Source organism: Pantherophis guttatus, chromosome 2 (assembly GCF_059756535.1).
Source record: "Pantherophis guttatus breed Tessera chromosome 2, ASM5975653v1, whole genome shotgun sequence".
Classification (NCBI taxonomy): domain Eukaryota; kingdom Metazoa; phylum Chordata; class Lepidosauria; order Squamata; family Colubridae; genus Pantherophis; species Pantherophis guttatus.
The window spans coordinates 75,761,206-75,784,598 of record NC_142064.1 but is presented as its reverse complement, the minus strand read 5'-3'; the positions used below and the strand labels follow the sequence as shown (position 1 = coordinate 75,784,598).

At 39.1% G+C, this 23,393-nt stretch overlaps 1 protein-coding gene across 1 annotated transcript; it reads right to left on the bottom strand.

Moving 5' to 3' along the window:
• Positions 1-26: 26 nt before the first annotated feature.
• On the bottom strand, positions 27-22,640 carry TYRP1 (tyrosinase related protein 1). The gene is made up of 8 exons (XM_034410429.3): positions 22,420-22,640; positions 21,170-21,622; positions 15,576-15,898; positions 14,489-14,693; positions 12,048-12,215; positions 7,914-8,093; positions 6,015-6,161; positions 27-5,217 (listed from the first exon to the last, which is right to left on the bottom strand). Exons 2-8 carry the CDS (start codon positions 21,528-21,530, stop codon positions 5,018-5,020), a joined length of 1,584 nt encoding a protein of 527 aa, XP_034266320.1. The 5' UTR covers positions 21,531-21,622; positions 22,420-22,640; the 3' UTR covers positions 27-5,017.
• Between the last annotated feature and the right edge of the window lie 753 nt (positions 22,641-23,393).

Below are 23,393 nucleotides of genomic sequence, written 5' to 3'. Positions count from 1 at the left end.
CACAAACTGAAAATGAAAAATGAGAATATGGTTGCAATTTATTTATTGTCAAATTTATTGTCAAATTTATATAGCCATCCATTTTACAAAGCAAGTAACTCTGGATGGTGTACAACAAAGCTAAAAAACATTAGTTACTAAACATCAAATGATTATTATTGTTGTTGTTGTTATTATTGCAAACATATAAAAACAAAGCTAAAAAGAGGAAAATTGGTTGAAGGGACATTAATAATATCAGAGCCACCTCAATAATTCACTAGTCCCCTGGGATCCCAAAGCCTGATGGCATAAGCAGGTCTTGAGAAATTTTCAGAAAGTCAAAAATGATGAAGCCCAGCCTCAATTCAGTGGGGAGGATAGTCCATAACAAAGGAGTCACAGCAGAAAAGGCCTATTGGCTACAGCCCATCAAATGTAGCTCCCTAGCCAATGGAACCACTAACATGCTCTCTCTGCTGGATCTGGTGGGACAAACATATAATAGGGGAGAGAGTGTCCCTCAGATAACCATTCCAAAAGTTATGTTGCTTTTTCTAGCTATATCTGCCAACCTCTTATTTCTGCAGCTATTTTAAAAAAAAAAAAAACTGCTTTTATTGCCAGCTAACCTGTTCCTTGTAGGAAACCTAGAGCACTTAAACAACTGATAAATATTGTTCATTCTTTGGCTTAGCAGCTTGTAGTCCCAGGGCTAAATCAACTCTGTAGATCCTATCTGCTCACTTGTACTCAGTTGCCATCACAATGGCAAAAGAGAAAGTATGTGACTTGTGTTTAAAGGAATTAGTCAGTGTATGCTTCTAAGAAATATCACTGCTTGTGAGATTCCCAAATAATATCAGCTATAATGCTGCTTGGTCAATGCCATAGTCAGAGCTGTTCCTCATATACATATTTATACTTTCTGATATATTTTTCTATGATCTATTTTCCCCACCTGTGCTCTTTATTTGATCATAAGAAGTGTAACATTTTGACAGTACATATACAATGCAAGCCCCGTTTTCTTTGAATTATAAATGTCATTGAACTTCTCAACCCCTTTGGGTCAAGTATAAACTTTAGCATCTCACACCATTTATTTAAGAACGATGCAAATATTATCATCTTTAAGCTCAATTTTAATCCAAGAACTATTTTCTTATTGTTCTGCCCTGTGCTGATCCATGCTAATCCCAACTAAACTGAACCTAGTGGAGTTTATTCATTTCAGCATAGACTAGTTGTGGAATGTGATCACAATAATATAATTAAATCCATACCCAGGAAGAGGGGACGACTCCCTTCCCCATAAAACTGGAAAATTATATCAGCTGTGCATAAACTTGACATAACAATTTAGTTCTACAGTTCAGCCAACATAACTAATGAAGGCCAAGAATTCTGCCCACCAGAGCTGTATTTAATGAGCACATGATTTTCTGTGCTGCTAACCCACTCAAATTCCTCTTAGCTGGGCAGATCAAATGTTATAGAGTTAATAATAAAGAGCTTTGATCTCTGATGTACTGATATCAGAACAAAATTAAATGATCTTGAAGTAGGGTTATCAAAAATATTTAAAGACTTAGCCTAGACCTGGGGAGACTGAGGCAGTAATCCATTCTAGCCATTGAAACCCTCAGAGGATTTTGGGCCTCTCTCTCTCTCTCTCTCTCCCCCTCTCTCTCTCTCCCTCTCTCCCTCAGTTCAACTATCTCAAAGAGTTGTTGTTATGGGGGGAAAGGGGAAGAGGAAATAGAGCAGTGGTGAAATCTAAAATTTGTTACTACCAGTTCTGTGGGCGTGGCTTGGTGGTGGTGGGTAATGTGACTGGGTGGGCGTGGCCAATTTTTTTTCTTTTAAAACCATTTTTTACATGTAAAACCATGTTAAAAAATGCTTTCAAAAGGCTCTAACGATCCCAGCTGAGTTGCCTGATCACTCAGCTGGGATCGTCAGAGCTTGGATCATCAGAGCCATGTAAAAGAAAAAACTTTTTTTCTTTTAAATGGCTCTGACGATCCCAGCTGAGTTGCCTGATCGGCAGGCAACTCAGCTGGGATTGTCAGAGCTTGGCTCGTCAGAGCTTGGCTCGTCAGAGGCATTTAAAAGAAAAAAAGCTTCTGATGATCGTGCAGCTCAGCTGGGCATGAGGGGTGGGGGCAGGGATTTTTGCTACCGGTTCTCTGAATTGCCCGCCGCCATCGCTACCTACTTGCCCGAGCCGGTCCGAACCGGGAGCATTTCACCCCTGAAATATAGTATCTACTACCCTGAATTCCTAAAGGAAAAATGAAATTGAAGCAAAGGAACAAGTACCACACATGCAAACGCTATGGATGTTCTCTTTTTTTCTCAACAGCCAACATAATGGTTCATACTGCAGTTTAAGAACGTACTTGATTTAATGATTTTTTTTCCCTCTTAAAAGGCACAGATTATCTGAATATACAACAAAACAAACCCCCCTGCAAAACACATCCCTTGCTCTGGGAGTGCTACTCAGAGGGATTTGGGAATTTTTAACTCTTTTACAACTATGGGTTTATTCCAGTTGATCTTAATCCCAGTTCACACAAGCAGGTGTGTGTTAGATCAGAGTAAATGTGGAAGATCTGAAGATGGATGATATTTTTTTTATCAATCTTGTGCTGCAGTGAACATATTTTCTCGTCAAGTTGTAGGGTGCTGATGCTCTTTATGTCTGGGAGGATGGGTGACTGGTTAGGATGATACAAAGCCAGATATTTGATGGACCCTGGAGGCTTTCTGAATGCATTTGGGGATTTTTTTCCCCCAGTGATTTTATAGGCAGTTTCATCATACATCTGGGCAATCGTTGGAATACAGGTAGTCTTCAACTTATCACCACAGTTAGGATCAGAACTTCCAGTGCTTAGTGATATGAATATTGAATGAGCTTTGCTCCATTTTACAATACTTTTGTCACAGCAAATTTAAGCAAATTATCATGGTAATTAATTGAATCACACAATCATTAAACTAATTTGGCCTCTCTGGTTCCCCAATTTTTGTCAGAAGTGTCTTTGGGAGGTCACAAATGGCAATCATATGACCCCAGAACACTGCAACAGTCATAAATACATGCCAGTTGCCAAGTGCCTGAATTTTGGTGATGTGACTTTGGGGACAATGCAGTGGTTGCAAGTGGGAGAAATGGTCATGAGTCGCTTTTTTCAGTGTCATCATCACTTTGAATGGTATTAAATAAATGGTCTTAAGCAGTGGTGGGATTCAAGTAATTTAACAACCGGTTCTCTGCCCTAATGATTTCTTCCAACAACCAGTTTGCCAGACTGCTCAGAAAGTTAACAACCGGTTCTCCCGAAGTGGTGCAAACTGGCTGAATCCCACTGTTCTTAAATCAATGATTACATGTGTAGAAAAAAATAGGGCATTGGACAAAATTCCTCCCATGTGCCTCTCTACAGTTGCTTATCCTTGAGGCGAGGGTGTCTTTCCTTTACTGAGGCAATTTGGAAAATAAAGCTACTATAGATATGCCTGGAGCAATATTGGCAAAGAAATCATGGACTGATTATGACTGAATACAGATAAATGCCCAGATTTGGGCCTCCACTGTGATGATAAGAAAGGCAAAACATGAATAGTTCTTCATTCTTATTGCATATGTAGATAACTGTCCAACGGTCCTGCTCAGAATTACTTACACCTGTTATGGAAGGAAAGGCAAGACATACTCTAGCACAGTGATCACCAATCTTTCCAGCTTGGTGGCCCAGCCCAGAGTGGTTTGTGTGTGTAAGTGACAGCTGTTAATGGAGCTTTGTGTGTGAGTCAAAGGTGCTTGAGCAGAGGGCACTTGTGTTCATGCGCGAAGTTCCACTCGCACGAGTGTAGAGTGCTTGTGCGAGAAGCTCCATTCATAAAAGTGGAACTTTGCATGCGAGCGCAAGGGCCTGCTGCTCACATGAGTGGAGCTTCATGCGTGCATCCTTACCCATTGTCGCATGGCCCAATTTAGAACAGGTTGGGGACCCCTGTTCTAGCAGACTGCTAAAATAATGTCTGCAAGTTCCTTTTCAGATTTAGTCATCTGTGTTTGGTTGGATTGAATGCCAGTTGGATGTGATCTAGCATGATTAGTGAGGTAACTTCTTGCAAAGGGATCTTGTTCAGCCTGAGGAGGTTGAGAAGATCTTCTCTGATATAATCAGTGGATTGGACAAATGTCCAACCTGGATGGATGGATTGACATGGATGGACCTTTGGGATTCAGGAGTTATTAATATCTGTTTGAGGGAATTTTCCAGACAATGTCCAGAGTCTTATTTGAGCATGCCTCAATATAAACTTAGTTACAGAAAAACACATTGCTATAGGCTGCTGAGATACTAGAATTAGGTTGCTATTGAGGTGTACAGAGACAATCTAGCTGGTGACTGATTCCTAAAAAACAGGATAACTTTTTCCTTGGTGCTAGTAGTGTTTTGTGACATCTTACTACAAGATTTTTTTTCCTTCTGTTCAATTGTGTCCAATTCAGAGACTGCCTGGACAAGTCTCTGAAGTTTTCTTGGCAAGGTTTTGGGAAGTGGTTTGCCATTGCCTTTTTTCTAGGGCTAAGAGAGAGTGACTGGCCCAAGGTCACCCAGCTAACTTAATGCCTAATTTGGGATTAGAACTGATAATCTCCTGGTTTCTAGCCAGATGCTTTCACCACTACATCAAACTGGCTCTCAGAACAAGATTAGCATAAAGTTAATTTTTGTACCATCTTCCATATAAAAGCAGTTAATACATACTTAGTAATTACTTTAACTTCTGTAAAATATTCATTGTTAGTCTTTTATATTGTGAACATACTGTAGATAGAACAGGAGCGAAGTGGGTGAAATCAGCAGAAATGTTGAACCAGTCTAAGAAAGAATATGGATTGGAGATAAATATTAGATAAAGGAAGATTTTTTTTCTCACTCTGAAATGGGCTTTCCTGCAAGCATGAATCAGACACAATAGATGCCACCAAATGCAGATAAGTCCCTTATCTTCACACATTTGACTGCCTTGGGGTTGGAATGCTGTCATAATCATCTGAATAGGTCAGATGGTGATCGGTGAGAAGTGGCTGGTGTTCCTCCTGTCTCTTGGAATACACAATACAAGAGGCTGCAGCGAATATAATTGCAACCAGGATCAAAGCAGCAACTATTGCAATTGTTATGATTTCAGTCACATGGAGAGCTGGAGCTGAAAGAAAATGGGGAAAACACAAAAGAGTGTCAGTTTTGTGAGCTGTTAACCCACTTGGGAATTTATTTTTAGACAATGTAGAAGTTAACCGAATTCCAATAATTTCAGGATCTTATTGATTGCGGCCATATCCCTCTAGAAATAGCTATTTTTTAAAAATGCCCTCTTAAATTGCCATAGATCTAAAATCATAGGCTATATGGATTGTTTGTTTGTAAGCTTTTCTATGCTGCCCATTTCCCAAAATCATTCTTTTTTTTTTTTAACCAATTGAAATACTGAATTGATGGAATGCATCTTTTAGGAGTCTGAATTCAGTTCAAAACCTGAGCTATTTACTCTGTAATATAAACTCATGAAATGAAATGAAAGCTTTTGGTAACATTACTAGAAAATACCATGTAGTCAACACAGAAAATTTGTTCTTCCTTACTATAAACCAAGCTGTTCATTAAATCAAGACATTGCAATATTTAATTTATTTGGCTTATAGACTTGTTTGCTATATTTTTGATCAGCTGATTCTGATGCTAAAAAGGAGCATTCACCATTTATCAAATACCTTTTTCTTAAACAGATCAATCAAGATATTTAGATTTTAAAAACCACATATATGATACTTAGCCTGATTAGTATTTAAGGGTCCGAACCAGTCAAAGAAGCTGCAAAAATCAGTACAGCCCATGACAGTTATTTTGCACATGATATATACACAAATAGTAATGTTTCTTTTGATCTAACAGAAAAAATGTTAGATCTGCTACCTGATGAAAAGAAAAAATTACATAACTTACATGGCCACTGAACTTCATAACTGTAGCCCAGGTTTTCTGGTGCTGTAACAAACATCTCATCATTGGTTACAGGAGGCCAAAATGGTACCATATTGTACTGTCTGTTGTGTCCAATGGGAGCATTTTCTAATGGGTATGTTGAGTTATCTAAAGAAAAGGAAGTAACTATTAAAGTTTGAAAACTTGGAATTAAATACTTAAATGGCTTTTCAGAAAAGCTGGTTGGACATTATTCGTGGCTGATAAAACAATACTAAATAATTCTTAATACTAAATGATTAATTCTAAATGATTTAATACTAAATGACAAACAAATAAAATAAATTAAAATAAAATAAAAAAATGATAGATTAAACAACAGCATCATCTGCCTATCTGTATCCTTGGGAAAGACTTGATAGGTGGACAACAATGCCAAATCCAGTATAAACAGCAGGCTGACTGGCCAAATGTAATGTTCACCTAATACTGCCCGGCTTCCAGTATTATTTGGTTAGTTAATGGACTGACAATCTATGGATTATTTTAATAATAGAGGCATGACTGACATGCAAATAAAGTGAAGCTTTTAGTCTTGAATCAATGTTTAATGCCACCTTATAGAAAAACCATCCTTCTAAGGATGCCAATCATTACAAAGCTTAGAATAGATTCACGGACAGAACCAATTAATATTATATAATAATGTAGGTTGAGTGAATCAATGATTTACAAGTGTGTGTGTGTGTGTGTGTGTGTGTGTGTGTGTGTATTTCTAAACCATTCAGGTGTTGTAAAGCATCTGAAAATCTGAACTTATACCTTGGAGTCTCGCTGTGACTCTTTCATAGAACTTTTGTATTGAAAAGTATTCTGGAACACATTCTAAAATAAGGATTGTCAGTCGGATGCACTCCAGATGCTTAGAATTAACAATCCCACAAACCTTGACAATGATCACGCAGACTGAGACTGATGGGAGTTGAAATCTAGGTTATTATCCTTGTTATAAGGAATTTCCCCCACGCATGAATATTTGTGACATTCACAAAGTGTCACTTTTGCCTCATGGAAGCTGAAAATTTATTCATGCTGGACATTCATGCTTGGACATTGATCATGGGTACAATGAATTAAACTCGACCAGTACTTCGCCCACTACTTTATCCACTATTAATTCTCTCCTGACATAATCTTGTGAAACTCAGCATGCCTTCCCATCTTTCAGTGCAGTTGAAAGCTGTTGCTCTCATGGTACAGTCCCTAAAAGTTTCTTTTTATCATCTTTTTTTTTTTAATTCTACAAGACTTACAAAAAAAACCATCTAACTTCTACCGTTCCAGTTCCTTTCGGCTGTTATTGCTCAGCAAAGCATGGCATGAACTTAAGGAATTCTCCTGCAGCAACGAACAGCCATATGAATCTTAAGAAATGCCACTTGACTTGCTATTAAAAACACACAGAGAGCGTTGCTGTAAGATTTTTAAAGATTACCTTCAAATATATACCCCACAACAGAGTGTGTATTGTTTTGCTTTTCTTTTGGGAGATGGAAATACAGAGAGCTACACATTCGGGAAGTTAGGAGATGTAAAAAAAATAAATAAATGTTAGCATTTCTCTTTCTTGGATCTGCTGATGCAAGGAAATACCAGAAGAGCTTATGATCTTCTGGTGAGATTTATCCTTTATCAGCAGTATATACAGTAATTCCTTTTGGGGGCTAGATTTTATTCTGCTTCTGGTAAGAAGAGATAAAGGATGCAGTTGCGGTTGGTTGCACTGCTGCTGTGGGATCTTAGCATCTTCTTTACAGAGGCAGAGATTGTTGCCTGGATAATTTATCTCAAGCACTGTGTTGGGTATGGATTGTAACTGGGATTCTATACAGAGGAATAAGATAAATCCAAATATCTCACCAGGGTTATGCCTTCTCAGCCATTCATCAAAAACAGCATCTGTAAACGTGTGGAGGAGGACGAAAATGGGATCATTGGGGGATAAATGAGTTTGCCCTCCAGTTCCATTCAAAAACAGATGAGCCAGATTGTGAAGGCTTCGCACTGCCGGATCATACTTTCCTGAAGGATTGCTGTAGCCTGGACATAAGAATAAAGAAGAGGGGAACAATCAGGGGTGGGCTTCAAAAATGTTAGCAAGGGGTTCTCTGCCCGGTTGCTGGGTAGGCATGTCCATGGTGGGCATGGCCTAATCAGCCTCCTGCACCACGGTGGGGGAGGCATTTTTGCCCTCCCCAGGCTCCAGAGCTTTTCTTGAGCCTTCAGGAGGGCAAAAACGGCCTCCCCAGGCCCCAGAGGCCCTCTGGAGCTTGTTTCTGGCCTTCCCGAACTTCTGTTAGGCCTGTTTTTCGCCCTCCCTGAGCCTCTGTCTGTGCCCTGCACTAACCTGCATCCAAAATGGGCGATGTTGAGACTCCTGGGAGTGGTGGAGCAGGGCGGGCCAGCCAAGAATGGGATTTGGGCGTTCTCCGAACTGCTCAGAATCTTAGCTAGAGGTTCTCCTGAACCCCTATGAACCCCCAGCAGCCCAACCCTGGGAACAATTGAAAAGCAATTCTGGAATCTTTGCCTGTCCTAGCAAAGCACAATCCTGCCTAGCATAACATCAGAAAACCATCTTCATCTTCTCCACAGAAATTACATTGCTAAAAGGCTAGGCCTATTATATGAAAAAACAGATCATCCTATAGCCCAGATATAACTTCCTGTTTCCCAAGAATGGATAAGTCTGAAATCAATGACTTAGCAATATGCCTGGCTCAGACATAGTTTGTTGCACAAAATAAGGTAGAGCACATGGAGAGTGAAGACAAAGGAGGGAGGGAGGGAGACTGTGTTTTCCAGCTTTGAATAAAACAATTACTTTGCATCAACCTGGCAATAATATAGCTGAAATCTCTATGCATTTGATAAATGTGGGTGCTCCTCTGCACTCCAGGCGACAAGATATTATTTCAGTTCTCTATGTCTCTTTTAGAAGTGACTTTGGGCTTCTGAAAAACCCAACTAGCATGCTAGATTCTTGGCAGGTATGAATCTTGATTGTTATTTAGCCCAATGTTATGAAGTTAGGTGGCTATAATTGGAGTGAATAAAATTAAGTACTTAGTATAATGTATTTAGCATCCTGTATATTAATTCCTTGCAAATTCATTCTTGCAATATGACTGTGCTTTTTTTTTAACACACTTGTGGAACAACTCTGTGTCCAGGTTCTGTGATACTTTTCATTCTTGGAACTCTGTCTTTAAATATGTATTTGATGCTGGGTTGTTGTTTTTTTTAGCCTTCTATCAAAATGAGAGAGAGGGAGGGAGGGAGGGAGAAAGAGAGAGAGAGAGAGAGAGAGAGAGAGAGAGAGAGAGACCAGATACATACATACATATGACATACATATACATGTACATGTACATGTACATGTACATATACATATACATATACATATACATATACATATACATATACATATACATAACATATATATCTGAGGAGTCCTTGGTGCTCTCTGAGTTTGCTTGTTTTCTTGCAGACATTTAATTACCTTAATTAGGTAACATCTGGTGTCTTGCCTGACTGTGTGGGTGGGAATGATTTTAGGGATTTGGATGGGCTGTTTACTGATGGCACTTTGGCAGTTTCTTGATTGGGGTATTGCTTACTTGATTGTTGGTCTGAAGTTTCAGACCAACAATCAAGTAAACAATACCCTACCAGGGGTGGGTTCTACTTACCTTTACTACCGGTTCACAACGGAGCCGAACACGCACGCATGCTCACTTTGCTTGTGCGTGCACGCGCTCTTCTGCGCAAACGCAGAAGCTTCTGCACATGCACAGAAGCATTTTGATGATGTCGGGGTCAGTGGGTGGAGCCTCCCACCGGTTTTACTACCGGTTCTATAGAACCAGCAACCCACCACTGTATCCTACTCAAGAAACCCCTCATTTCAACCCTGAGTTACAAATAGTCATATGTATGTATGTATGTATGTATGTATGTATGTATGTATGTATGTATGTCTTGGCCAAAAAAAAACCCCACACCCTTTTAATTTTGTTTGCATAAAATATCCATGTTGTTCAACGCTACTAAATGCAAAGCAATTAAGAAAAATGCCAGAACCTGTATACTTAACTAATAATTGGGAGCTCATACTTTCCTATCAAGTGTTGATAGACCTCAACTGCAGAAGCCAACTTGGATGTACCAAAATATATTGTTCTAAATATGCAATAACATAAGGAATGGTGATATAACTAACTATTTCCCAGATACATTTATTCTTTTTTTAGGGTTGAGGATGAGAAGACATTCTCATCAACTGAAATAGGATACAGGATTCTATATTTTCACTGTTTAGTCTTGTAGATGAAGTGTAGGTGAAATGTATTAAGCCATTTGAACATGTCAAGTACTGAACTGTAATATTGTATTCAATGGGACTTCTCCAAATGTGATACAGGTAAAAATACTTGTGGGACATACCTGTTATGATGGCCTGGACTAACCATGCGCAGAAGCATTTTGATGATGTTGGGGTCGGTAGGCGGAGCCTCCTGCTGGTTTTACTACCAGTTCTATAGAACCGGTGTGAACCGGGGGCAACCCACCACTGAACTGTATACAGTCCACATATTTAACTAAATCAAAACTGATTGGTAGAACTGCTTAATTTAATGAATTGGAAAAGATCATGTTAATTTTATTTAGAATGCTTTCTAAACAAATAATAAAGTCCACTTTGCACAATAAAAATGATGTCTGCTATAAAACTAAGATTATATTACCAAAACCTGGTGGCAAAATAGCAGAACTTCATCAGCAGCATTTCAAAGGAGTTTTCAAGTCTTAATAGGGTTTGAAGGATGGCAACAGTAGTAGCTTATCTCCCTGAAGCTTCATGTACCTATTCTCACTTCAAAGTAACCCCAAGGACTATTGTGGGTCTATTTCCTGAAATGGTGTGCGTGTAACTTAAAGCATTGGAATTCTAGCAGTTTGCATCTCAAAGGTCTCCATATCCAATCCCATTCCCATCTTTAAAGTCCAAGAGACACTCCCCACTCCCCCCCCCCAATTTTAGCCTTTCATTATCTAGAGACATCTCCAAATGGTCTTCTGGGCCCACCAGAAAGCTGAGGGTTTCCATTTGGCCCCGGACTTCTCAGGATTGGGCTATCCTGGGGTTTGGTAAATCATGATGGGTAAGACATTTGCTATGGCCTATATTCCTTCGCCTATGTATTGCCTAATATGTACGGCAGTGGTGGGTTTCAAAAATTTTTACTACCGGCTCTGTGGGTGTGGCTTGGTGGGCATGGTTTGGTTCCCACTCCAGGGGAAGGTTACTGCAAAATCCCCATTTCCTCCCAATCAGCTGGTACTTGGGAGGCAGAGAATAGATGCGGGGCCAGTCAGAATTTTTACTACCAGTTGTCTGAACAACTCAAAATTTCTGCTATCGGTTCTCCAGAACTGGTCAGAACCTGCTGAAACCCACCTCTGGTATAGGGGCCTCCAGGTAGTATAGTATAGTATAGTATAGTATAGTATAGTATAGTATAGTATAGTATAGTATAGTATAGTATAGTATAATAATATAGCAAGAGGTGGACATTTTAGTATGTCACTGCTTTTAACAAAGTCAAGGATATGCTACGTTTTGAAGGGCTTCTTATTTTTTTTTAAAAAAAAACATTTCCTGAGGCAAAGTACTGTAAGCCTTAGCCTCAAATAGTATTACTTGCTGATGTTGATAAAGCCAACATTTGCTTTCATTTCACCCCTCACTGGCAGGGCCACTGATTTTGAGGAAAACTGCTGAATTCAATAAAGGGGTTCCCTCTCATCTTATTTGTTTCCAGATTTGGAAACCCAGACAATGAAACTTGGGGGTGATTTCCTAAACAATTTATTTTCCCACAAAAGGATTTGAACAGTTTTTTTTTTTTTTTAACCCACTTCAATGTTAGGAATGTGGTGGATTTCACCTTTGGCTTCAAGAGTTTGTTTGTTTGCTTTGGAGTGACTTGCCTTCTACTGTGTTACGGAAACTGTCTGCTGAATTGGAGTAGAATGGAGGCGTGTCAAATAATCCGACTTCTAAGCAAAGAGCAACATCCTCAGGCTCTGGAAGGCGCTGCACCATGGGACGAGCGACATTTCCGGCTGGATTGCGTCTAATTGGACCACCTTCTGTGCCTGACATTTGGAAAACAAAACAAAAACAGGGGCATGAGGGAGGGGGAATAAGATTTAATGGATTATCAGGTTAATCACATAATCTAAGAAATAATGCAGTGAAGGTATTTTAGAGGGAAAAAAATCCCACGTTCCTTGTTTTTAGCTAAGAACCAATCGCAGTAAATGTTGCATATCATTACTTAACCTGCTGAATTCCTTTTATTTTTCCAAAGGCAACTTATCATGCAATACAGAAAAGATATAGATTTATGCATGATCTGTCCACTTGGTTGTGCTCAATTGTTATTTTTTCCCCCCTAACTGTAACTTTATTTCACTCTATTTATGCATTGGTTTTCCTCAAAGCAGGCTGGATAAAAATATGGTATTAATTTGCATATACATTATTTCCCTGTAGGTACATTTTTGGTGTAGATATTTTGAGCTGTGAATTAAACAAATGTGCAGCTGTTGATATATAAAAGGTATATTGGTTTTTATGTAAGTTTGAAGAGGGTAACGTGGGATTACTAAAACATAAAACATTAGTCTGAATAGATTTCTTCTCTTTCTCTGCTACTTTGAGGCTTTTATAGTAGAAGGAGAGTGGTAGCAATATTATTATTTTTTTTAAATTTGATGTATATGCCGCCCTTCTCCGGAGACTCAGGGCGGCTTACAATGCGCTAAGCAATAGCCTTCATTCTTTTGTATATTTATACAAAGTCAGCTTATTGCCCCCACAACTGGATACTCAATTTACCTACCTTAGAAAGGATGGAAGGCTGAGTCAACCTTGAGCCTTGGCGAGATTCGAACCTGCAGTAATTGCAGGCAGCTGGTCTTAATAACCAGCTTAATAACAGGGTGCCTTAGACCACTGTACTACCAAATAAGTATATAAGCCTACATACCAAGTATTTAGACTTATATAAAGAGTAATAGAAACCATTATGATATATAAAAGTACAGTAAGAACTACTTTTAAGACATTGAGTCAGAAAGATTCTTATTTAAATTTTGCCTCTGCCATTAATTCAATCAATAGCCTTAGATTACAGATGCAATGCTGAGACAGTAGGGCAGAGTTTCTCAGCCTTGGCAATTTTAAGAAGGATGGACTTCAATTGAATTCTGGAAATTAAAGTCCACCCATCTTAAAGTTGCCAAGGTTGAGAATCATTGTGCTAGAGTCACATTTATCTCCCTCATCCTCTTGGACGTAACCCATACAGCTTCTGTTGCAAAATTGTAACTGTTAATGAAATAGAAAGGTAAAAATAACATAGGGAAGAACCATAACAAAGATATTTTTAAAGTTAATACAACCTATGGCTTTTTCTCTGGACTTACCCAGTTTTTTTCTTTTGAGCTCTGTCCATGTTTTTCAATTGGGACCTCAATGTGTGAATCTCAAACCAGTGTGTCCCAGAAAAAAGCTAGCCATTTTGGAATAAATCTTTCTCCTTAGTTCTAGATTGGACCTCTCCTTGATATTGTCAACCCTGAAGCTGATGTGACCAGACCCATATTGGAACTTCAGTGTTGCCACATTGGAGCTGAGGGGTAGGGAAGGGGGATTAGAGATAGAAGGTTTTGTGTAGCCAAAATAAAATACTTTCTCTTGGGAACCAAGGACATTCTCACACCTGGACCGTGGAAGAAGGAGGGAGGTCTCCAGCCAACTAGACAGCATCTTGATTGGACTGATTGTTCGGGGTTTGAGGAAAAACTTTCTCTTTTAACTAGGTGAAAACCATGGGAACCTTAGAGTTGGTTTTCACCAGATATGTGCCAATATGATAATTCCAAATGAAAGTATTCTTTGAGGAATCTTCATGCCTCAGAGTCTCGCCTGCTATGGATGTATTACTTGGAACCATGACAGATACGTTTCCACCTGTTACTTCTTGTCCTGGCCTCAGGTGCTTTGGAGAATAGGTTGAGCCCCTCTTCTCTGTGACAGCCCCTCCAATATTGGAACACTACTATCATGTCACTCCTAGTTCTTCCCTTCATTAGACTAGATATAAATTTGAAAGAAAGCAGAATTTTCCTCAATATCCAAAATTGGAAGTGTTTCACATGACAGTGAACTTGATTAATGATAACAAGTGTTCATGTCCTCTGGATGAAACATGTAACGTTTTGTGTGTATGTGCACAATTTTAGTAAAGACAAAATTAAGCCTGCTAAGTTCCATATCTGAACCAAAAAGAATTCTTAAATATATTTATTACTCTTAAGGAAACTGTGATAACAGCTAAATAGCACTACAAATCTAGGCTTACTGTTGCAAATGGTTCCCAGTGTGTCGTAGTCTTCAATAGCCTCACACAAGATGCGCCACTGTGAGAAGATTGAGTTGGGGCTGAGGAGAGAGTCATCAAAGCTGCTTCTGGATCCCATGAGATCATCTGTACAGATGTCACAGCTGTTTCTACCTGTGGCAAAGTTCCAATAAGGGAGGGCAAAAAAAGGATCCTGTAGCATATCCTGGTGGATAGAATATAGGATTCATAATGAGCCATGCTGTGTTGCAGAAACACACACACAATTCACAAGGACATGCAAGTCAATCTTGGCAGTTCCTTCTCTAGCAGGAACTACAAATATATGGATTTGAATATGATATTTGTCATTCTAATAAGAGGCATTTGTATGAAAAAAAAAAAGCAAGTTCCTATTTCCATACATAGGGAGTGGCCTGGAGTCCCTACTGGTTCGGAAGTGCACGCGCTGCATGTGGATGCCGACCCTCTGTGCATGCGCAAACCCTTCCTGCATTAAAACCAGGAAGTAATGATGACCAGGCAGGTGGGTGGAGCCTTGAGCCGCCATTGCTATCGGTTCTCCGAACTACCGGCTGTCATCGCTACCAGTTCTCTGAACCACTGGCTGTCATTGCTACCGGCTTGGCTGAACCGGATCGAACTGGGAGCATTTCACCCCTGGAGTGGCCTTGTATACTCAGGGAATCTGCAGCCTGCATAAGTCCCTGGTACTATTCGGATGTTTTGAAAGCCAACTAATCTGATATGTGTGTGTGGTTATGGGAGTTTTGAATGATTTTATATTTAAATAGTTGTCAAACAGCAGGTTGTCTAGGCCATCCAACATTAATTATCTACAGGAAGGATGTTCATCTTGGCAACTTTAAGACTTATGGATTTCAACTCCCAGAATTCCCTAGCCAGGCAAGAATTCTGGGAGTTGAAGTCCATAAGTCTTAAAGTTGCCAAGATTGGACATCCCTGATCTACAGCTTTCCCAGTAGCTTCTTTTAGGCAAGGAACATCATTACTCCAAATTGAAAATGAGGCAGGGCTTGCCTCTTCTTTGATCTGATACTAGGCAATATAAATAAAAATACTTTACCTGAATATCTCTCTCCAGTTGTAGTAGGTGATACCTGTGCCAGGTGAGAAATGCTGGTCCTTCATGGGAGAAATCTACTCCAGCAAAACTTCTCTGTCCAGGCCCAAGATAAGTTTTTCTGACAGAGTAATAATGAGACCACACAAAATAGTTATAAATGGACACATTTTCAAATTGTGGAGTGTTGCCATCAGGACCCAAGATCTCCTCACGTCTCCTGGTTGCAATCATAAAGTCAGGGTGTATTGTAGTTTTGGCTTGCTGTAAGACTCTTAGAAACTCTGTCTTTTCTTCACTACTAAAATCCAGAAGATTTCGTCTAACTGGAGAGCAAGGAAATAGAATTAAAGCCATATTAAAGGAAAAGTGGAAATATCAGCAGAAGACTGAAAATACATCAATATCCTGATTAAAAAATTCTCAAATCAAATCACATTTCAACAAGATGTTGGACCTAGTGAAGATGGATAAAAATACTTTAATATTTTGAAATGAAATATAAAACCAGAATGCGGGCTGCACAGAAGTATAGGCTATTATATCATATAATTTAATTCAATTTAGTTTATAAATTAAGCCAGAGATTTTAAGGAAGGCTTTTATAACTTCTATAGTTCGAAAGCATGCAAATGCAAGTAGATAAATAAGTACCACTTCGGTGGGAAGGTAATGGTGCTTTGTGATGTCATGCTGGCCACATGACCACAGAAATGTCTTTGAAAGTGTTGGCTCAATGGATTTGAAAGGGAGATGAACACCTCCCCTCCCCATAGTTGACAACAACTAGCAGAGTAAAACCTGCAGAGACTCATTTACCTTTTTACCTCTATAAATAATGTGACTATTTTGGGAGCTGGGAATTGGATTAGACTTTTGATGAAACCTTTTGGACTTTCCATGGTATAATAAAGAGTTTTAAATTAATATATCACCACCTCACCCCCCATTGCAGGGAGAGTAAATACCTTATGCATATAGGTCATTTTATGTAATGCAGTTGCTTTTGATTTGCTATACCTTTTATGAAAAGGTATAAGAGATATATGAGCTATTCTGCAGATACATAGATTAATATATCATCTCATGAAGCTCATCAACTACATGAAGGTTCTAAATTCCACATTTCACTTCATACCATGAATTGGCTTATCAGTTACAGTAATATGTCCCTTGAATGTGAATAAATGTGGACGTAGGTAAAATGCCTCTTGATGAATTTATTTATCAGATTTATTGGCCACCCATCTTACCAAAGGGTAACTCTGGATGGAATGAATGCATGATAAATTCAGACTTTTTCAGGAAGTAGAGGATGCGCGAAAGATTTAGGGCTGCATTGCAAAGAATACATGATGAAGAACACATCTTCATTATCTTCATAAGGAAGATTTTGAAGTTACAATTTTTAGAAACTCTCCCACACTGCATATTTGGAATGAAGTTTTTAGTAAGGGAAGGTTATAGTAGTTGTCATTTAAAGGTAAAGGTAAAGGTTCCCCTCGTACATATGTGCTAGTTGTTCCCAACTCTAGGTGGCGGTGTTCATCTCCATTTCAAAGCCGAAGAGCCAGCGCTGTCCGAAGACATCTCTGTGGTCATGTGGCCGGCATAACTAAACGCCAAAGGCACACGGAACGCTATTACCTTCCCACCAAAAGTGATCCCTGTTTTTCTACTCGCATTTTTACGTGCTTTCGAACTGCTAGGTTGGCAGAAGCTGGGACAAGTAACGGGAGCTCACCCTGTTACGCAGCACTAGAAATTCAAACCCGACCTTTTGATCGACAAGCTCAGCGCCCTAGCCACTGAGCCACCGCATCCCTAAATTGTCATTTAGTTTCATTTAAGCAAACAAACAAAGAGGCTGGTACCTAGGCTATTAAAAAAAAACCCCAACAATATACTTTCGCCACTGCAAATCTTACATGCACATTACAATTTGGAAACATTTTTTGTTCTGAATTGGTAAGATGTAGCTGCTTTATGTATTTCTTTGGAGTATTTACATATCACTAGTTCCACAAGGATCTTTTATGAAGTTAATAAAAACAGTTAAAACAATATATTTCCATCACAGTCGCTGTCTCTATAAAATCACAACCTAACGTTGATATCCATGTCCAATGGCCACATTTAAATGTATTAAAATCTTACTTAATAACATCTGGGTAATTTCATTACAATTTCTGCTAAAGAGATCAGTTGTGTCTGCACTTCTGAATTTCACTATGGAAAGACTTCATGTGAAATTCCGATAGGGAACTATTCCACAGGGATAACTTATAAAGCAAAAAAATATCATGCCCTTATTTCCCTCCCTTGATCTCACATGGAAAAGATCTCTAAACACAGCATTTTGGAACAACCAATGCATATAGCAGGAGGCAATAGCTTTCCCAGATGCCATGCAATAAACAAAATCAACTCAAATTGTACTCAGAAGCTTATTGGAAACTACTGTGGCACCCCCAAAAAACACTGTTTTATGACATGGATAGCTGTCTCTTGCCCGCAAGAGATTCCCAAAGTCTGTACCAGCTGCAACTTTCCAATCTCATGGAAGATACATTTCAGTCAACAATTTTAAATATGATAAAGATATTAGTATTTGTTGTCAGGACCTCATTCTGAAAGGGCTGAAGCTTGATAAAACCTTCTCTAGCTATAACCTTGACTGCTGTCTAGCATTAGCTGTGAGTCTAGGAGGATCCCTAGTTGTGGATTTTTTATTTTAGCGAGAATATCTCCTCATTTTATTGTTACTGGGGCAGGAAAAAGGTCAAATGTCATTTGGACAAACAATAACCCTGTTTTGCAGAGATTCAAACTCAGTTTCTACCCATCCAATTTCTATTGGCCTGCAGCCGATTCCTTCGCATTCCTGGATTGGTTGGGAGCAGGAATATATAGCTGGCCTACTGATGGTTCTTCAACCCAAACTGGTGAATGACTTCTCCAAACATCTTCATATATATATTAAAGAACAATTATAAGAGTGAGATGGAATCTGTACTGCAGCAGCAGAGGGGGAAGATTTTGGCAGTTCAGAGCTTTCCTAGAAAGAAACCCAGCTCAAGAGACTACACGGTCCCAAGCTGGATAGGGGAGGAGGAAAGCTGCTTGGGGCAACCACACCCTAGAATCTCTCAAGATAAGTTAAATAGCTTAGAAATTTATAGCTTTAGTTTGGCAAGATTCTGTCTATTGGGTATCTAACACATTGACATTAGATCCAAGCCAAGTGATGAGACACTGAGATCCAACTGAGTCCAACCCCTTATTAGCTTGAGCCTAAATACAAGTAGTCCTCTATTTACAACAATTCATTTAGTTACTGTTCAAAGTTATAACAGCCCTGAAAAAGTGACTTATGACCATTTTTCACACTTATGATTGTTGCAGCATCCCCATGGTCACATGATCCAAATTCAGATGCTTGGCAATTGGCTCCTATTTTTTTGATGCTTACAGGGTCCTGTGGTCCTGTGACCAGCTTTTGTGACCTTCTGACAAGCAAAGTCAATTGGGAATCTAGATTCACTTAACAACCTTGCTACTAACTTAACATGTGTGATGATTCACTTAACAACTTGCTTAACGCATTGTAAACTGCCCTGAGTCTCCGGAGAAGGGAAGCATATAAATTAAAGCAAAAAAAAAAGAAAAGAAAAGAAAAGAAAAGAAAAGAAAAGAAAAGAGAAAAGAAAAGTCATAAAATTGGGCAAAACTCATTTAACAAATCTTTCACTGAGCAGCATAAATTTTGGACTCGATTGGGCTCCTAATTTGAGGACTACCTATATATCCTGAGAGATTCTAGGGTGTGGTTATCCTGAACCTCTTCCTTCCTCCCCCATCCAACTCATGACTCTTGATCCGAGCTTCTTTTGTAGAACTGGTGAAATCCTTTCTGCTATGCTGCCACAAGCGTACATTCCATCACAGAGAGTAACAAATCATCACTGTCTGGATGACTTTTCTTTCCCATAACCAACTGGTACTGTCCACTTAGGAAGGAATGGAATCACAATAAAATAGTGCCTGTAATCCAGAACTCTCATAGATGCTTCAGAAAAATACCATGGTCAAAGTCTTGAAAGCTGTTGAGAGGACCAAAAGGAACAGGAGGGATGCACTTCTTTTATCAGGTCTTGATAAAGGTCATCCACCAGGATGAATGAAAGTGGATTCTGTCCTTTAAGGTAAAAGGTAAAGGCTCCCCTCGCACATATGTGCTGGTCATTCCCGACTCTAGGGGGCAGTGCTCATCTCCGTTTCAAAGCCAAAGAGCCAGCATTATCCGAAGATGTCTCCATGGTCATGTGGCTGGCATGACTAAATGCCAAATGCACACGGAACGCTGTTACCTTCCCACCAAAAGTGGTCCCTGTTTTTCTACTTGCATTTTTTACGTGCTTTCGAACTGCTAGGTTGGCAGAAGCTGGGACAAGTAATGAGTTCACCCCATTACGTGGCGCTAGGGATTCGAACTGCTAAACTGCCGACCTTTCGATCGACGAGCTCAGCGTCTTAGCCACTGAGCCACCACATCCCACTTCTGTCCTATATACAAGCCTAAATGTTGATCAAAAGAAATCCAGATAATCTGCTGCATTTCCCAACATACCCAATGTACAGAAACTTCTGAAGGTTCTAAGAACTGTTTAAAAAAAATAAATAAATCTGAATTTTCACTTCTTCCTTGGTTTTTTGATTCAACGTGAAGTGTTTATTTATTGGATGAAATCATATACTGGGTTTGAGCGGGATCATTTTTATTGTTCAATGAGAACAACAAAAAATGCTCTTGAAAACAAATTGTTTTGCTGTGTTTTGAGATCATCTCAGACTCATGCATTAAGTACCTTCTTTTTACTAAATATTGTTATGCTATTATTGTTATGTTATTGTTCTTTCATCTGGCTGAATGCTTGCTCTTGGGAATTATTCAAATTCCATGTAACATTCGAAAGACAAACAAACAGTCATTTCTAGGAATCAAACAACATAGAAAACCTCGCTTAGAATAATTCTTAATAATTCTTAATGGCCTGAACAGAAAGACATTGCTAAAGGGCTGTTGTTTATATCTTCTACTGACTTTACTACCAAGAAGCTTTCAAACAAAATATATATTTTGTGACTTTTATATTCCTTCTCCCTCAGGTCTTCTTGCTGTTCTGATCATCATCCTCTTTGGCAATTTTTTTTTTTTAGTGGAGAAGAAGCATGAAAATGGAAGGCCCACTACATCAGTGTGAAATAAATTAGCACTAGATTCATGACTGCCAATCCAGTCATGAATATGCATACATTTCTCAATTAATCACTTATGGTTTATTTGTTTTCTTTCTTTCTTCTTTTTTTTTTAAAGTCTGCTTTTCTTTTCAATTTAGAGACTTAGGCTTGGGTGAGCAAAAGATAGTAAGGATAGATGCCAACACATTTGTCATTTGAGATGATCAGGCAGACACCTCGTGAAGTCATTCTTCAAACATCAGCATCATTATTGGAAGGGCTAGGAAAGAAGCACCAGGGAGCCCAAAGGGAGAACAGAAAGAGGACTGCATTCTCTTTCTTGCTATTGTGCTTACCTATAGTAATCTTCTGGTCACAGGTGGGGCCAGTCCAGCCAGGTTGACATGAGCCACAGTTGTAACCATAAAAATTACGGTTGCACCGACAAGTTCGATTGAAGAAACGAAGAGGCCACTGCTCTCGGTCATCTTGACCATCGTGCATATATTGAGGTCCATGGGGTCGGGAATCTGCTATCACTTGTACGCATTGCCCTCTTCCAGAAGATGAGCCACAGCGATCTGAACCAGGAATCACTCCGGGAGACAGGTCCGGGCAACATTCGCCTTGGATCAGCACATCCACTGTAGCGCATTGTCTTGGAAACTGAGCATTAATTGCTTCCAACAGGAGGAGTAACGGTATTGCAAGATGCATAATAACTTTGAGATTCCACCGAAGCAAAGCGGTAAGGTTGCGTCTCTAAGTATTTCGGAAATTCTCTTAATTTCTTTGTAGGAAAACAGGCTCTGAAATAAAAGGGGAAAAGGGAGGGGGGTAAAAATCCCCTGCTTAATACTATAAACTCCTATTTCACCAATGAAAAGGAATACCTCGCTTCCATTTTTTAGAGGGTTGAATGCATGGGTTATCAATATCAACATTCAAAACAACAGTATGTAAAAGTGTTGTTACTTTAGATTACTTAAAATAATTCTCTAGGAGGAGTAAGAAGAAGAAGACAAAAAAGATGTACGCAGATGATACACTGAATGATTGATTATGTATTGTATGTTTGTTTGTCTATAAAATTAAAAAAGGATTTCAAAAATAATAATAATAATTCTTGCGTCAATGCACTGTAAGCCCCAGTATGAGGTTTGAAGAAAAAGATGCATACACACTTGTTGCAAATCTAAAGCAACCATGACATCCTTTAAGTTTAAACATTGTTTTCATAATTCCCAGAGAAAACAGAAGCTGTAGATCCACAAAGCCGTTCCTATATTCCTATAATCAATCTATTTCAGTTCCCATATTTCTGTCATCCTACCTTCTGCTTTTCCCTCTTCACAAACACAAAGGATCACAATAGCATTGTGTCCAATCCTCCAATTATAATTCCAAGTATATCAAGCAAAAAACCTTTCCACGTATTAATTACCACAATAATAGTTTACAATACCTAATAGTTTTAACACTCCTGCTCTGATAAACATATCCCCTAGATTAACCTTAATTTCCTCAACTCCAAGTATAAATTACATACATTAGGCACTTTATCACTCTAATTTTTCTCTAATGTATATTTCCTAAGATCTTTTACCTTTTTTATTTACAGACGTCTTGAGCCCTTCTCGGTAGAATTTTCCTTTCATTCCCCTGTTTTCCCCCTGTTTCTCTACTCCTGAACCAAGCAGTGCTAATTTGCTTGGGATAATCTGCTGTCTAATCCTGGTCTTGCCAACTATTTGGTTTGGCAGAACCCTTTCTCTTTCTCTCTGCTTCTAATCCTTTTCTACCTCAATGGACTTCTTTGAATAAGTAGCCGAGCAGCACATGATGCTTTTCATGCTGATCTTGTGATTTTTACAAGTTTCAGGAAATGTCAAAGCCAAGTAATTGCAACGAAAACACAGAACCCCACACTGAAGAGGCTTAGTAGTTTTCATGCCAAGTGCAACAAAACCCTTGTCTTTCTCTCTGTGTATGTTTTTGTTATGGCATGAGGGTCTCCTTAAAGCATCTGATAAGTGTACCCCTTGTTGAAAGGCCTAAATAAATAGAATTCACCCTTTCCTGCTAATTTGATTGGTTATGTGCCATCAAGTTTTTGATTCTTAGTGAACACACATATATATTTTTTTACCATGACAATCTGTCCTCCGCCTATTCTTTCAAGTTTCCCAATGGTTCATTCATCGCCATTGCAATGAAGTCCCACCACTTTTTTTTTTAAAGGTCTTCCTCTATTCTCCTTCTTTCCATCTCTCTCAGCATAAAAGCCCCCTCCAGAGAGATAGGTCTTTGCATAGTGTATGCAAACTTCTGCCATAGCTCAGTGGCTAAGACACTGAGCTTGTCGATCAGAAAGGTCGGCAGTTCGGTGGTTTGAATCCCTAGTACAGGTCTCCTGCGTGAGCAGGGGTTGGACTAGATGACCTCCAAAGTCCCTTCCAACTCTGTTATCATTAAGTGTTGTACCTTATGATTCTTGATAAAGATATCTTTTCTTTTATGTACACTGAGAGCATATGCATAGTGTGTCCAATCTCACTTAGCCAATAAAAAATTATATTC

Coding starts and splice junctions, on each gene's coding strand:
- TYRP1 (XM_034410429.3), bottom strand. CDS start 21,530: ATGCATCTTGCAATACCGTTACTCCTCCTGTTGGAAGCAATTAATGCT. Junction 12,216..14,488: donor ACTGGGAACCATTTGCAACA/GTAAGCCTAGAT, acceptor TCCAAATGTCAG/GCACAGAAGGTGGTCCAATT. Junction 6,162..7,913: donor GCTGAGAAGGCATAACCCTG/GTGAGATATTTG, acceptor CCTTTTCTTTAG/ATAACTCAACATACCCATTA.